The 15,061-nt window shown below is 37.4% G+C and overlaps 1 protein-coding gene across 1 annotated transcript in view; it reads right to left on the bottom strand.

Moving 5' to 3' along the window:
• The window catches only part of LOC124955905 (atrial natriuretic peptide receptor 1-like), a 39,986-nt gene that overhangs the window by 20,228 nt on the left and 4,697 nt on the right, over positions 1 to 15,061 (bottom strand). The window contains 10 exon segments of the mRNA XM_047511032.1: positions 193 to 328; positions 1,264 to 1,345; positions 1,495 to 1,633; positions 1,886 to 1,977; positions 2,183 to 2,520; positions 3,980 to 4,094; positions 5,035 to 5,433; positions 14,152 to 14,357; positions 14,445 to 14,619; positions 14,823 to 14,993. Coding sequence (XP_047366988.1) covers positions 193 to 328; positions 1,264 to 1,345; positions 1,495 to 1,633; positions 1,886 to 1,977; positions 2,183 to 2,520; positions 3,980 to 4,094; positions 5,035 to 5,433; positions 14,152 to 14,357; positions 14,445 to 14,619; positions 14,823 to 14,993 — 1,853 coding nt within the window.

The following is a 15,061-nucleotide window of genomic DNA, read 5'->3' as shown; positions in this document are numbered from 1 at the left end:
GAGAAGAAGAAATATTATTGAAAGATTAATATTTTCAAACCTTTCTACATAAGTATATATACATAATCTCCGCCGGTTAAGATAAAATCCCGTGATACTTGAGATCCGATGAAACGTGAAGGAAAAACTTTGATGAGTTTTAACATCATAAAAATAAACGATTTTTATAAAAATAACTTTGGAGATACTCACAAGTTGGCTATTACGTAACTTGTTGGCATTTAACGAATACATCGAGCCTCTAATCCTCGCGTAAGGTACCCAGATGATGTCTTCCCAGTGTACTTTCCACGTCATAGAAGCGATTTCAGCCTCTAGTTTGAAGTGACTGTAAAGGGGAGAAAAAGGCAAGAAGAAGAAGAAGAAGAAGAAGAAGAAGAAGAAGAAGAAGAGGAAGAGGAAGAGGAAGAGGAAGAGGAAGAGGAAGAAGAAGAAGAAGAAAAATAAAGAAAAGAAAAGGAAAGGAAAAAAAGAAACATCATCCGAATTGGCTGTCGAACGTCGTCATGACTTCTCGTCGAAAGAGAAACAGTTCGAACGAGCGGCAATAAAAGGCGAACGAGAAAACGAGACAGTTTTAAAACTCGATAATATAAAGGACGTTAGATACAAGGTTAGAACATTGGTAGTTGGTAAGGGACGATGAGAGTTCTCTTGAACGAGATTTATTATTTCGTTCCTGATAAATTGAATACGTCGAATGATGGAATCGACAAACTCAGGATCGTTTCAGTTTCTAACGATTGTCCATGACGAGTGCCCATTTTAAGGCTTATCATTTAATATTTCCGAGTTATTCATTCTAATGATTATTTGTCGAGTCATAGAGAGTGCAAACTTATTATGCAAAAGTTATTCCTCCCTAGAGATGAAAACGGGCTAAGGACATTTCGCTCGGACTCGTGAATCTACGAGCACAAGGGAATACATCCTTGTTCTTGTACTGCGAGAGTAGCTTGGATGGAGAGCTGCTCGCCTACTGCAAACTAGCTACCTAATTACGTTCCAGTGTTCCTCGTAATACGCATACCTGGAAATTCTCAACTAAATTAGAGATGGAAAGTAACGTCGCTTTATCTACCCAAGAAAATCTGCCTAACTCTACATAGAAAATGTTTCGACAGATTTCCTTTCGTCTTCCCTCCTCTTTATTTTTTCTTTTGATTTCTTTTCTTTCCTTCCTCTTCCTCTTCCTCTTCCCCTTTCTCTTCCTCTTCATCTTTCGTTCATTTCAATCGAAAATACTTAAGTGATATCGCTTACCGATAAATAAATACCGAGGCCACAACCAGAACGACCACGATCGAACTCAAGACTATCGAGAGAATGGCGTATCCTGGGAGAGCTGGAACGAAAGAGAAGAAGAAAGATAAAATAAAAGAAAAAAGAGAAATATAAAAGATGAAAAATCATTTAACGTAGTAATTCAATTTCGACACGTCGTTATAATCGATATCTTAAGATTATATTAGAGAGATCAAATGAAATCCTTACAATTATCCGGACACAGGGATCCATCGAATCCGCAAGTTGGAGTATCGGGGGGTGGTTTCGGTCTTCCCCCGGACCAATGAATCTGTTTTCCCTTTATATAGTCCAGAGTTTTGTTAGCACCGTAATAATTGGCAACGATCTTTAACAAACGATAAAACGTGAATGACAGAGAGATTACGGTAGTTGATCCTATTGATCACCGGTTTGCCGATATTTTACCGACGAACGAATAAAATTTCACGAAAGAATTTCATCGTTGAATCTGATTAAAATATATGAAAGTATCCAATCCTTTTATTTCAGTCATGTTGAATCGAATTAACATCTCGCGCGACGTGAATCGTTAACCGGGAAAGCTATTAAAGGAAAATTTAACCGTATAACATGTTACCTCGAATTTCGAAGTTTCCGGATTCATGTCCAGAAGGGAATAATCCGCGATTCTATCGCCATTCTCGTCGATATTCACGTCTCCGGTTATACCTGAAATAATTATCAAACTGTTGAAGTAATTATCAACGTTTACGTAAAAGGAGCTAACTCGATTTCTAATGAAATATCACTTGTGACGATCATTTATGTACGACTATTTAATAAAAAAAAAAAGAAAAAAGAAAAAAAAGAAAAGAAAGAAAAAAAGAAAAGAAAGAACTCTCTTGCTCTTTCTCATACACGTTTGCGAACTAACCTTTGAAACTTTTACCCCACATTCTTCTCGTTAAATTGCCGCCATCAAGATCAACCTCACCGGTAGGCTTTTCCGGTAGGCTCTCTTTAAGCGCGAGAGCATAAAGAAGAACGGCATCGTAAAAGGCCGTGACGAACGTCGAAACGGAACTATTGCCGAAGGTGAAATTGTATTTGCTTTGTGCCAACGATTTAACTTCACGCGAGAAATTTAAATATTCAAGATCGTCAGGAGTCCGTGCGGTTACAGTCAAAAGTGCTTGGTACGCTTTTCTCGCCTTCTCGTTTCTCTCATCCGTGTCGCCCTCCAATTTCCATGGTTCTATGGAATTGTTGTCGCTGGAAAAGAAAAAGAAGAAAAAGAAAATAAAAGAAATTTTCAAAAATCCTTCCGCTTCTCTCGAACATGTCCGAAAGCCAAAGCAACTGACGCAAGAATTCTTGAATTTTCTTCTTTTTTATTCCTTTCTCTTTGTTTTTACTTTCTTTCCTTCATATTTTGTTCCGTCAAACCACTTGATAACCTTTAACATTTATATTGAAAATAAAAAATATAATTAACCTTACATATCGAAAATAAATTTTCCTGAAGATTAACATTTCATTAAATGACAAAACTTCGTACACGACGATTGATTGACAAATAATTTACTTTGGAATGTCAATGTCTCTATTAAATTCAATCGATTATGTTAACATAAGACGACTACGTCACGTAGTAATAAATTTTACAAAACTATGGATCTGAATGTACAGGATATCTCATGGATCAAACGAAAGGAGAGAAAGGGAATAGGGCTGGTCATTCCCAATTAAAAAAAAGCCTTTAGCCGTCCAATATCCGTATAGTTTTCAAGTCCATAACAATTTTTGCAGTTAATTAATGGTTGATCTTCGATAAAAAAAAAGAAAAAAAAAAGAAAAAAAACAGAGTTATAAAATACAATGCATAGAAATTTATCAAAAACGAACGATTATTATCGATATCGAATGATTGGCGATTGAAATGAGTTTGAATTTGAGTTTGAATTATGGAAATATCAACTCGTAGGAGGCCGTAGCTCATATTAGATAGATCTAGATCACCTTTAATCCTCTTCCTGTCCTTAAGACAACACGGTTTGGACGTATCGATGGGGCAACGATTGCTTCCTATCTACGATCAATACATTTCTAGACCGCGGTTTACCAATAATCCAGACGAGAAGTTGCGGCCTGGGATTTCTAGTTCAACGAATTCAATTCTACTGAAGCAGAGTACGTCAATTCGAAAATCTTGTCTTTCCTCCCACCCAATCTAGTCATTACCATTATCGTTCATTTGATAAAATCTTACGTAAACGTAATTTCTTTTAAAAGAAAGAATAATTAAATCGTAGGAATTAACGAAAATTCTTCTCTTCTTTTTACCAGACATAGACATCCTAGGAATGGTCTATGAAGTATCGATCGTAAGAAGATATACGATCGAAAGCGATCATGTAATAACAAGTTTTGTCTGATTCGAAACGGCCATTACCGGTCGGTCTCTAACATTTTTTTTTTTTCTTTTTAAAGCCTCGTAAAATACGAGAAGAGGTATGAAATACCACGTAACGCGGGATATATAAGTGACGGGTCTTTCATAATTAAAAAGCATGGAAAATGGCTCTTTCTCGTTATTACATTGTCCTCGTTGAGGGAAGTAAAGCATGCGGGAAACGACTTAATAACGTGGATACTCCATTGCATTTATATTATACAATAATATTAACGAAAAACGTTCTGTTATTATCTTGATAATGTTTACTCGACTCACCTAGATGAAAGCTCTATCGAGAAAAATACATATTCTCCGGAATCAACCATTCCGAGTTCCTCGGCTGCGAGCAATATCTCCCGTATGGTGGTAGAATTTGCGCACATGACCACGACTGAAACATAAGTTGGATTAATAATACCCATTTAGAGATAATAATGCGATTTGATTCAAGAGAAGAGAATAAATATATCTATCAGATAATGGAGATATTCTCTTGTGAAGCTAATTTCATAGTTATTAATTAACATTTATAAAATGGAGGAGAAAGGAATACGATCGAAAATTCGAATTCTGACGTAACGATCTGGACGAACGTAAATTTATATGTACATATGTATGTGTACCTTATACCTAACCGTTCGTGTTATAAACATTTACTCGTACGAGACATCGTAAAACAATTTTACGATTGTTGAAGTCATGTCGGTCCCGTCCGGAAACCAACTTTTCAAAAGTAACGTTTGTGATGTTAACAAAGAAAAAAAAATCGAAAGAAGAGGAAGAAGAAGAGAGAAAGACGAAGGAAGGAAGGAAGGAAGGAAGGAAGGAGGACGAAAGGACAGGGAAAATGTAAGAATATAAAAATAATATTTTCTTCTCTGTGTTCATCTGAGTTCTACTTGATCCGATAGAAAACCCTAAGGTCCTTCTTCTCTCTAAAGGTCTCGAGACTGCATAGATGGCCTGAATTCTAGTTTCCTTTTGTAGTCGAGATATCGTTACTTGCATCGACAGTAACTTGCAACGTAAAGCAGCAGCAAGCTGCCTGTTTAATAATAGAGAAACGTGCATTATAAAGAACGCCTTACGCCTCTCGTAAATTCCATTCATTTTACGAAGGCAACGAGGATGATAATAAATGACGATGATGTTGATGGTGAAAGAGAGGATCGAGAGTAACGGGAGAGGGTAGGGAAAAAAATATCCTACATTAAATACCGGCCGTTATCTCGAGGAGGAGATGTGGCATTGGTAGAGAGAAAGGGAAAGGAAAGGGGAAAAAACTAAAGAAAAAAAAAAAAAAAAAAAAGAAACAACGGGCAACAACTTACTCCTCGCAGACTTTGACACGAATAGAAGAAGATTCCTGTAGTCCTCGGCATTGGTAGTTTCCTGATTGAAACTTTTGTGAGCTGGTGTTTGATTCAACGCTGTAAATACGGCTCCCAAAGTGAAATGGCACTCTGAATTACCGCGGCTGCTCGCCATTGCGTGATTATGATATAATAGACCGGCAATTTTCCAGCCGAATCTTTGAAGTATGTGTCTTAACGCTTCGCCGACCAAACGATGGCTCCCCATCATTCTCGTTAACGTCGGATAGTGCTCGTCCTTATGACGAAAGGCCTCTGCCTGAGCACCTGCCGTCAATACTGGTATCCCCCATACACCAGCATATCTCGCCACTGGTGCAATAACGTAGTCGCAAACGGGACCCAAAAAGGCATCTGCTTTTGTTAGAACAATTCACTCATCAAGAATTCTACGACGATTCCGTGAATCGTTTCGTGCTCGAAACAGAAAGTTCTCTCTCCCTCTCTGTCTTTCGAAGAAGAAGAAGAAGAAGAAGAAGAAGAAGAAGAAGAAGAAGGAAAGAAAGAAACTTCGAAATTCGAATGTTCTATCGTCGACTCGAAAATGAAAATAGACGAGAAATGAATGACAAGATAAACAGGTTAATAATCAGGTTACAGATTAGTAGACGGGTTAGTCCACTTATTTATATGTGTTTATATGTGAAGTTATATTTATATAGAAAGAATGTTACACTCGTGCAAGGGTTACATAATAAAAATGTTAAATCAAAATTCACAATTAAGTGAATCCTTCTAATTATTTTCTCTAATTAAGATTATCATAAAAAAGTCGTCGCGTTTAATTGCCAACAGTAAAAATATAACGCCAACGTTATGGATGTTCTTCTTTTTTTGATATGCAATGTCTTTGCCCTATGCAACGGATCTAACACAAGAGATGTAATCAATTAGACTCGATTCTATCCTTCATCGATCGTTCTATATGATCCAACAACGTCGTATTGGCTTCAATGACATCATTGCGGCTACGTATTTCGGCAGAAAGTGGTTTGCGCTCGATTAACCCGCGTCAGGAGGCTATTTGGTCAGGAGGTTATACAAGAACTAAACGAGTAGTAGTATAACTCCTTTCTGTGCGAACTATCCTATTCGTATTGATTACAATCAAAAAAAAAAAAAAGAAAAAGAAAAAGAAAAAGAAAGAAAAAAACGTATCCACTTGCTAACTTTTGTGCCACCTATCTTTTCGTTTCATCATCTAACGAAGATTTATAAACACTAGCTATAGGAAGAAAAAAAACTTTTCTCACTTTTTCTCATGAATAATAACTTTTTCCCCTAAAACTCTTTTTACTCTATATATCTTTAATAATAAACCACTACCGACCTATAATTATTTTATTTATTTCCTTCAAATCGTCGTTATTTTATATTCGTTTTGCATTACGTTTCTTCACTTATCTATCACCCACCCACCGTTTTCATCCCCTTTCTTTCTCTCCCCGGCCCACTCTTTCTATCGGCCTCCTATCTGCTTTTTACTTTTCTTTTTTTTTTTTTTCTTCTATTTTTTTCGGCAATAAACCATCGCGGCACGTCGTAGAAAGAATATGCCATGAGATATCGCGGGTCTAAAGCTTCACATACGTGTATGGCATGTACATTAAACGCGTTCCTTTGCGAAAAGCAACCTTTGGTATGAATAAGGATAATACATTTTTCTCACGTATACCTTCAACCCCCAGACCCTACGGAACAATCTCATTATAACTTGTTTCACGTTTATATCGTCTTTTCTCTCTCACAGAAATTACACGTGTTATTTGAAAAAAATTTATAGATACCGTTCGGCCGAATTCATTCTCTTTTTATTTTCATTCAATGGGAAAATAAATATCGATTTTATTATCTCGCCGATGATTGTTCCGCTCTATATTCATCATGAAAAAAAGAAGACACGTGAAAAAAGAAAAAAAGGAAAAACAAGAAACGTATCATCGTCCTCCAAACAGATACGATATTACGCTTTAGATAATTCGGAACTTTTTATTATTATTATTTTTCTTTGTTTTTCCTTTTTTCCAGGAGAACCCGACAGACCGTACATTTTCAATTTTGTAATTTCGATTCGTCAATACTCCCACACGTTGATTAGTCGGTTCGTTTGCAGTTCTCTAGTTTCTCTCCGTTTTTTCTCTTTAGACGCCGTTTCGTCAATTTATACCGGCAAATCGAACGCAACCATTATTCAATCCCTTCTGATTCTCTATCTACAAATTCCAGAATAGAATGTATGTATGTATTGTGTGTGTTTGTGCGTAAAATGTCCTGTTTATCTCGAAAAAATGGAATATCTTTTGGCGAGGGAGTGAATCTAGAAAAAGAATTCTTTTTTACAGATTTGTTTGATACTAAAAGCAAATCTATATGACGTCTATTTTCATAAGTCTAATGATAGGAGAAATTTCACAGCCCGATTCATTTTCTTCAATGGTACCTTCTGTATTATTCTTGAGAAGAATTCAACGATCTTCCATTATAAGATTATTTATTGTTATAAAATGTTATAAACTGTACTATATGAAAGAATGAATTTGTTTAAAAAATTGTTTTCCGTCGTTTGATCTGCAAAGAGCAAAACAGAGAAAAAAGATTGGTACCATATAATGTACCAATTCCTTTCTGTACCGAACAAATCTGTAAAGAAGAAAAAAAAAGTCTAGGTTCAATCCCTCGCGAGATATTCCAATTTTGCGAGATAAACGGGACACACATATCTGTGTACGTATGTGTATACCTACATACATATATATATATATATATATATATATATACATATATATATATATATATATATGTATGTATGTAAATATGTGAACGGCAGCTTATCCTCCGTCTTCCATTAGTTTCGAAATGGAAGAATGTACATGTCACAGTGTTTTTTTAAAGATGAATAAACGATCGTAAAGGGAAATCGGGGAATCGTGAAATCGAAAAACTAAATCGACGAACGAGAAAGAATTTTCGTCAAAATTTAAGACAACAAGATAGACGAGGTACCGGCAAACGAGAATACGAATGTAAAAGGGCGAGAGTTCAATTGACTCGGTAGAGGAGAAAGGGGAAAAGTGGGATGAGGATTAGGGGTAAAAGGAGGAGAAATACAGGGGGACCTCTGGATGGCACATACTGGAGGGCATTTCGAGGGATCGAAATAATTAAGCGTAATTAAGAGAAGGAATTTGAGTGCCGATAATAAGAAAGAAAGTGGTCGCGTCTCGCGAAGTAGATAACCAACCGCAAACGAATAGCCAAGCTGCTGCTATTGCAGACTAACATAAGAGCAAACTCCCGGCTTTGGTTGATTGACCGCAACGTCCTGCAGGGCTCCGGTCTTTACTAGTTGACCGATTCCTCTTTCTTATTGTTGCGCTACGAGTTTACGCACACACGAAAGATCTCTCTGCAGCTGCTGGTGAACCACCGATGATGACCGATGACGTCAGCCCTTCATAAAAATAGGGCCGCATTTCTACTGTCCGTGGCACGGCTTTAAAGTTGCAGAACGAGGAGCAATTAAAACGCAACGGACTCTACTCAGTTTGCCTTCTGTATCACGTTCTTTCTCCTTCTTTTATCTCTCCTTCTTACTTTTCCTTTTTCTTCTTTTCCCTCTAACAACGTTTTCTTTACTCTAACATAACATGCTATTTCTTCGCGTTGCACCGGTACGAATCGGCGCTTCACGAATCAATAGCCTTAATCATCGGGAGAGGCCCAAAAGTATTCTCCCCCGTAAGGAGAACGCTTTACGAATCCGTACATAACGATCATTCTTATTGGGGTTAGTGCACCGAATCAACGAGACGATCAAACGAGATCTCTATGCTGGCAATAAACGTTATTTTCATCGCGATATAATATGCAACCCTTTTAAAAAACGGGACAACGTACATGAATACATACGAATAAGTATGTAGGTAGTAACGTGCACATCATACCCGTATATATATATTCGTTTGTCCTTATATAACCAAGCGAAATTGCACGACTTTCAAAGGGGAAATATCGAAGGTACCGACTGCCACGGATTTTCATTAAACTTCTATTTCATCCGTCCGTCGAAAGCACGAAAGCTAACATTTTCTCTGGATCGTTCCGTATTACATCGTTCCGCGGTACGCCGGATGAAATTTCTTATGAAATTATTCCATGCATTTCATGTTCTTTTCGGGCGTAAAGAGATTCGTCGTGACGGGCATTCACATGCATAATATCGACGAGCGAAGGAGAAAGTCAATGAGATTAGAATAATGGGACGGACAGAGAGAGAGAGAGAGAGAGAGAGAGAGAGAGACTTTTATGCTGCGAAAGCAACTCCTTCCTTTATGACAATATATTCTAATGACAATTTATTAGCTACCTCGCTCGGTGAAAATAAACAAGGATAAGGACGAAATTTTCGATAAGGAGGAAAAGGGCAAAGGTGTATGAGGAGATGAAAGATAAAAAGGGGTGGGTTAAAAGTAAAGAAAAGAAAGTGGACGATCTCTGAGCGACCTGCCGTCTGATTGATGTAAAACTCGAAGGCTGCCAATGGTCCGTAAGTGCTCGAACAACGAGAATCCCGATGATCGACCTTTATGTTCCATCCTGGCAGGGGTCCCTTCGACGAGCTAACAGCTTTAATGGCCAAAAGTACAGCTGGCAATACCCTGGGCAAACTCTGTTCGTGATGCGGATCGCCAGGAGCTATTACGGCTAGTTTCACTTCACCCTTCGATTGTTTACGTATACCGAAACATTCCTTCGTAGTTCGCACATTGAACGTATTAGTTTCATTCGTAGCGAACGCGCATAATATAATCAACGTCAGTGTCATGTAAACAAAAGCGAAACCAATAATAGGATCGTGGGTGTTAATAGATTTCCGTATCCACGAATTCATCGTGATTATCGACAATGACTTGCCTTAAGACAATTTCCCTTAAATAATTTATCTTATTTTCTTACAGCAGCCCCACCGTGTTTGTCCGAATGATCGCGTACGTTCTCCTTCGGTCAGAGAATCACGTCCCCTTCTTCCCTCCCTTTTGTAATAATCGAATAATATTCGTGGCATCATTCACAAATATAACACGATATAGAAAATCGTCTCGTTCGATCACAGATTTCTGATCTAATAATCTTCCCCTTCCGTTTCTCATTAATCTTACGTATTTATCGGGTGCCACCCACGATGGCGATTTACGTGATAGAGTTAGAGGCTCGTGCACGCCGTCACGTGCTTAACAGCTGATGAGAAGTAGGATGCACGTAAGGAACCATAAGCACAAGGCACAGACACAGACACGACTAATGTACTTCTTTTTCAATCTACTATATGCCCCTTAACGACATGATTCTTCAAGAATTCTCCAACAATCGTCGATTATAAATTGCGAAATGGCACTGGATATACTGGGGGGAAAAAAGGAACACTCGCGTTTTAATGAAATTAATTGCTCGACTAATTAATTTTATTCAGCCCTATTATATACGTATGACCGACTCCACCGCGTGAAATATTAAAGAAACTTTTATTTACGTATCGTTACGATCCTAATACGATATGGCGATTCTAATAAAATTTCTATTATCCCATCGATCGTACTAATGTCGGCTAAATCGACGAATTCGATTATTCCAAAAAAGTTTCGTAAAATTATGACGAATAAATGTGTCTATCCCAATCGTAAAAATCTGTTAAATCGATGGAAACTATTGCTCTTGCGATCAAGATGCGCTCGGAGCGCGCGCGCATTGCTAACTGATAGCCGACGAGGGCGAAAGATACCACGGTGATCAGAATCGCCCCTCGAAGTCGCTCCACCTCCAACAACCACCACCACTACCACCACCACCGCCACGACGACCAACTAACCTATCTCTATCAGCAACATCAACGTCAACGCTAACATAAACGCCAATGCCAAAACCAACACTAGTTAATCCATAGCTCTTTAGCGTTTTCTCTTAGCATATTTTTATACCACACGAATACGCACGCGCGCGCGCACACACACACACACACACACACACACACACACTACCCATACATCCAGAAATGCGTATGTAAAAAGACGATTCACGCAGTGCGCGCGCATACAGTGAGCTTGTTACTATGTGTAAGGTTGCGGCGCGTATTGTCATTGACGAGTAAAATGGAAGAAAGCATGCGTCCGATCCGTACCACCTTTCCATTGAAATAATGAAAGCACACCAGTAAAATTCAGCGTACCTTCGACGCGCCCCTTTTTTTCTCCTCTTCGTTCGATCGCGAACGACAAAGATCTCATCTACTCGTCGAACGTCGCGAGACCGTTCCCGTCTCTTTATCTCCATTTATTGAATTTAATTTATCTTTATTTTACAACGGCTTATACTAAGTCAGACAACATATTTGATACTTTTACGCGCACCTACCGCTATTACTACTTTATGAGGTGTAAAAGAAAAACGTCATATTCGGACATTAAGAAAATAACCAGCCGTAGGGGCACAATCTAATTATAAGATAATAACCGCATGATGCCGGCATTAAAATTTATTATTTTAAGGAGTTATCTTCTTCTTCGAGTTTCATTTGAAATATCAATCAAAGAGACGAACATACGAGTTCGCGATAACGTAGAATTTTATAGATCCAATGAAAATTTCAGCCAAAGTTGCAACATTAACGGAATATAATCAATGGATTATTCTTACCCGACTAAGTTACGAAAATTGCGAGATTATGGTTTCTATCTTTAATATATTTATAATGACCTCATCTATCATGCCATGACTATGTCCATACGCTCCTCTATTTTTACTATCTGCGGTATGACCTAACGGTACATCTTCTAGCCTTCCCATATCGTATTTATACCGTTGGATATGCCTAAACATAGATGAATAAATTAAATTTATACTTTTATCTATCTATCTACACATACTTCTCTATCTAGCTATTCCTTTATGCTGTCCTTTAAGCTTTATCGAATCCATAACGCGAACGATAAATGTCTGCAGGGGACAGTAGAAAATTGAATGCAAAATGGTACTCGGTAGTGGTAAACTCTCGTCTGCATTTGTATTTATTATCTCTGTGTGTGTGTGTGTGTGTGTGTGTGTGTACAGGGCGTCCCATCGTAATTGATCGGCCGCGAATCGACGATTATTAAAAACTAAATAAAATTTTTTCTTTAAAATGAAATCTCTACGTCATATTCCAGATGATCTTTCCTAACGTTAAATCCAATATATAAAGGGATTCTATTAAAGTTTTACTTCCTGCAATTTGATTTGATTAAGTTTCAAAGTGACGGATGCGATATCAGCTTTGAGGACCTATGAGCAAAATTGTTAAAGTTTCAGGCAAAGCTTCGAGCAATCCTTGTAAACTTTTGTTTGTTCAACGAGAGTAATTTAACACGGACCATTTATTTTACATTCAAAATCGAGATAGATCGATTACAAATGCTTTTTACGCCTTTTGTTTTTCCATCATCGTCATACGACTATAACTTTAATTGAATATTCTTAGAACTTTTACGTGTCATCAGACAAATGCATGAATATCAATTAATTTCTTTCATATCGTTACTTAATTTTTAATTGATTGTTTATTTAATAATAGAATGACAGATGAGAAAAGTGAAAAATTTGTATCTTTACCGATCCCCAAGTCTGACGGTATTTTAGCCGGTCGATAAATTTAATCTCAGACTTACCGATTACCGATACCGTCGTTCTTCCATAGTTTTCAACAATTATGCATTATCGACCATCGGCAAAAAAGAAATCCAATCGTTAAGGTAACAAAAACGAAAGAAAAAGATTTTCTATCGGATCTAAGTCATCAACGATATCAAGTATTTCGAGTTCATTAAGGAAACATTTAAATATAGATTTTTTTTGGACGTATCATTTTTTTTTCACCGTATCAAAGATGATTTGATATCGACGGATATCAATAATAAAGATGTTCGACCAGGTCAAGCGATAACGATGCGCGATAAAGTAAACGACGAACGATAACGTCAACGTTGGTCTGACTAAAATAGAAAATTTGATAAGAGCACAAACTTACTACTGGTACTATCCCGCTAATACTTGTGTTATTTTAATCTCCCCATACGGCCTTTGTACAAACCTTCGGGAAATCTTTAACTCTTACGATTACCCAAGCTCGCAAATCTCTCGGTTTTCTTGGAACAGACGGGGAAAACAAATGTTCGCCATATCTGTTTGTATAGATAGCGAAACATTTGTTTTTTACCTTATCAAGTATTACATGAAGAAAAAAGTAATTTTTTCACTCTTTAATCCACTTGAAATGATTAATGTATATTAAGAGGAATGATCTACGTCTAACAATAAAGTGTACCCTTCCGGAGCGTAATTAATTTTTCCACAAGTGGATCTTAATTACCTCGGAGTATGATTTATCGTTCAAACGAATAACTAATAGATAACTATATGAATAGGTATTAACAGTCCGATATCTTGGTCTAAATATATTCTATAAAGAAAGAAAACTCGTGGAACCATGGAACGAATCATCGTACGAATCTCTGATTCGTGCCATCCACCATGTTACAAATCGCCATTCTTATTCGCGATAACAGAAATATTCTCCTCCTCAAGAAGAATATTTAATCTTTGTCAGAGTCCCCTTTTTATTATTCGTCCTTGAAGTCCTCAAGTTCTTATCGATCGTAAAGCATCTTTATGAATGTCGAAGAAAAATTGCCAACTTCTGGCGATAAGTAGCTTTTCGTAGAGAGAGAGAGAGAGAGAGAGAGAGAGGGGGGGAGGGGGGGCGGAATGGGCGGAGCTATTATAAAAATTCTAAAAAAAAGAAGAAAGAAAGAAAGAAAGAAAGAAAGATTAATACCCTTCTACAAAAGAAAATAGACATAGCGATCGTAAAAAGAGGCTTGCCATCTTCTATGCAGCCAATTCGAGGAAAAACACTTTTTCGTCAAATCTTCTAACCGAAGAGGAATAGGACCAGACGCAAATCGACAAATATTTTAATCCTAATCGGCATTGTGAAAAATGTTCGAGGACGAAATATAAAATATAAAAATTTTCTTCGCTTACCACCGTAAGAATTGCCGACGTGTACTTTAAGAGCTTCCAAATAATCCACCGACGTGGCAGTTTCAATGTCATAAGTGCCAAACGTAAAATTAGGCTTCTTCTTAAGATACTCGACCATGGATTTCATCATTAATTGACAACAATGCCTCCCGCCAACCTGAATTTGTCCATTCGTCGCATAAAACAAATGGACCTTTCGCCATTCGTAACTGAATGAAATAAAACGCTTTTAATAAATAAAAATCTATTATTTGTCGTAAAATATTCCAAAACGATCTAATTTTGGTTGTACTTACTAATTTATGATAGCTATCAAGAACTGCGCTATATCCCGAAAAGCCAAATTCCCAACGCGTGTAGTCATAAAGTACTCGTCCTTGCATTCCCTCTTTTGCTCTGTAAAATCGAAAGTAAATCCCCCTGTGGTAATCAACGGAGCGCCTAAAAATTTGACTGCTCTTCCGACGACGGCTAGAAAATAAATCAAAAGTTTGTCTATCATAAAACCAAAGGAAAATTCAAAGACATCCGAGATACTCGCACTCTCGTGCGAGTGAATGAAAGTTGAAAGAAATAAATAAATAAAAAAATAAATAAATAAATAAATAAATAGAAAAAGAAACTTTGAAGAGGGCGACGAATGTAAACGCAGGAACGTTAAAGTCCTCACTCACCGACGCAATAATCGCAAGCCGGTCCGAGAAAGAGGTGCACGCAATTCAAGTAACTATCGATCGAACAGACTTGTGCGTACATCGCGTCGCAGTGGTCGTCCTGAGGTAAAAACGTGAGATTCAACCAATGCGGCAGCAGATTGCGAGCTCTGGCTTCGTAAACTGCCAAATCTTAAGACAAAAAAAAGAGAAAAAACGAGAAAAAGAAGGGAAAAAAGAGAAAGGACAAAGGATTAAAT

The sequence above is a fragment of the Vespa velutina genome, chromosome 19 (genome assembly GCF_912470025.1).
Source record: "Vespa velutina chromosome 19, iVesVel2.1, whole genome shotgun sequence".
NCBI classification, from domain to species: domain Eukaryota; kingdom Metazoa; phylum Arthropoda; class Insecta; order Hymenoptera; family Vespidae; genus Vespa; species Vespa velutina.
The sequence above is the reverse complement of the archived record's forward strand: the minus strand, read 5'-3'. Positions and strand labels throughout refer to the sequence as shown.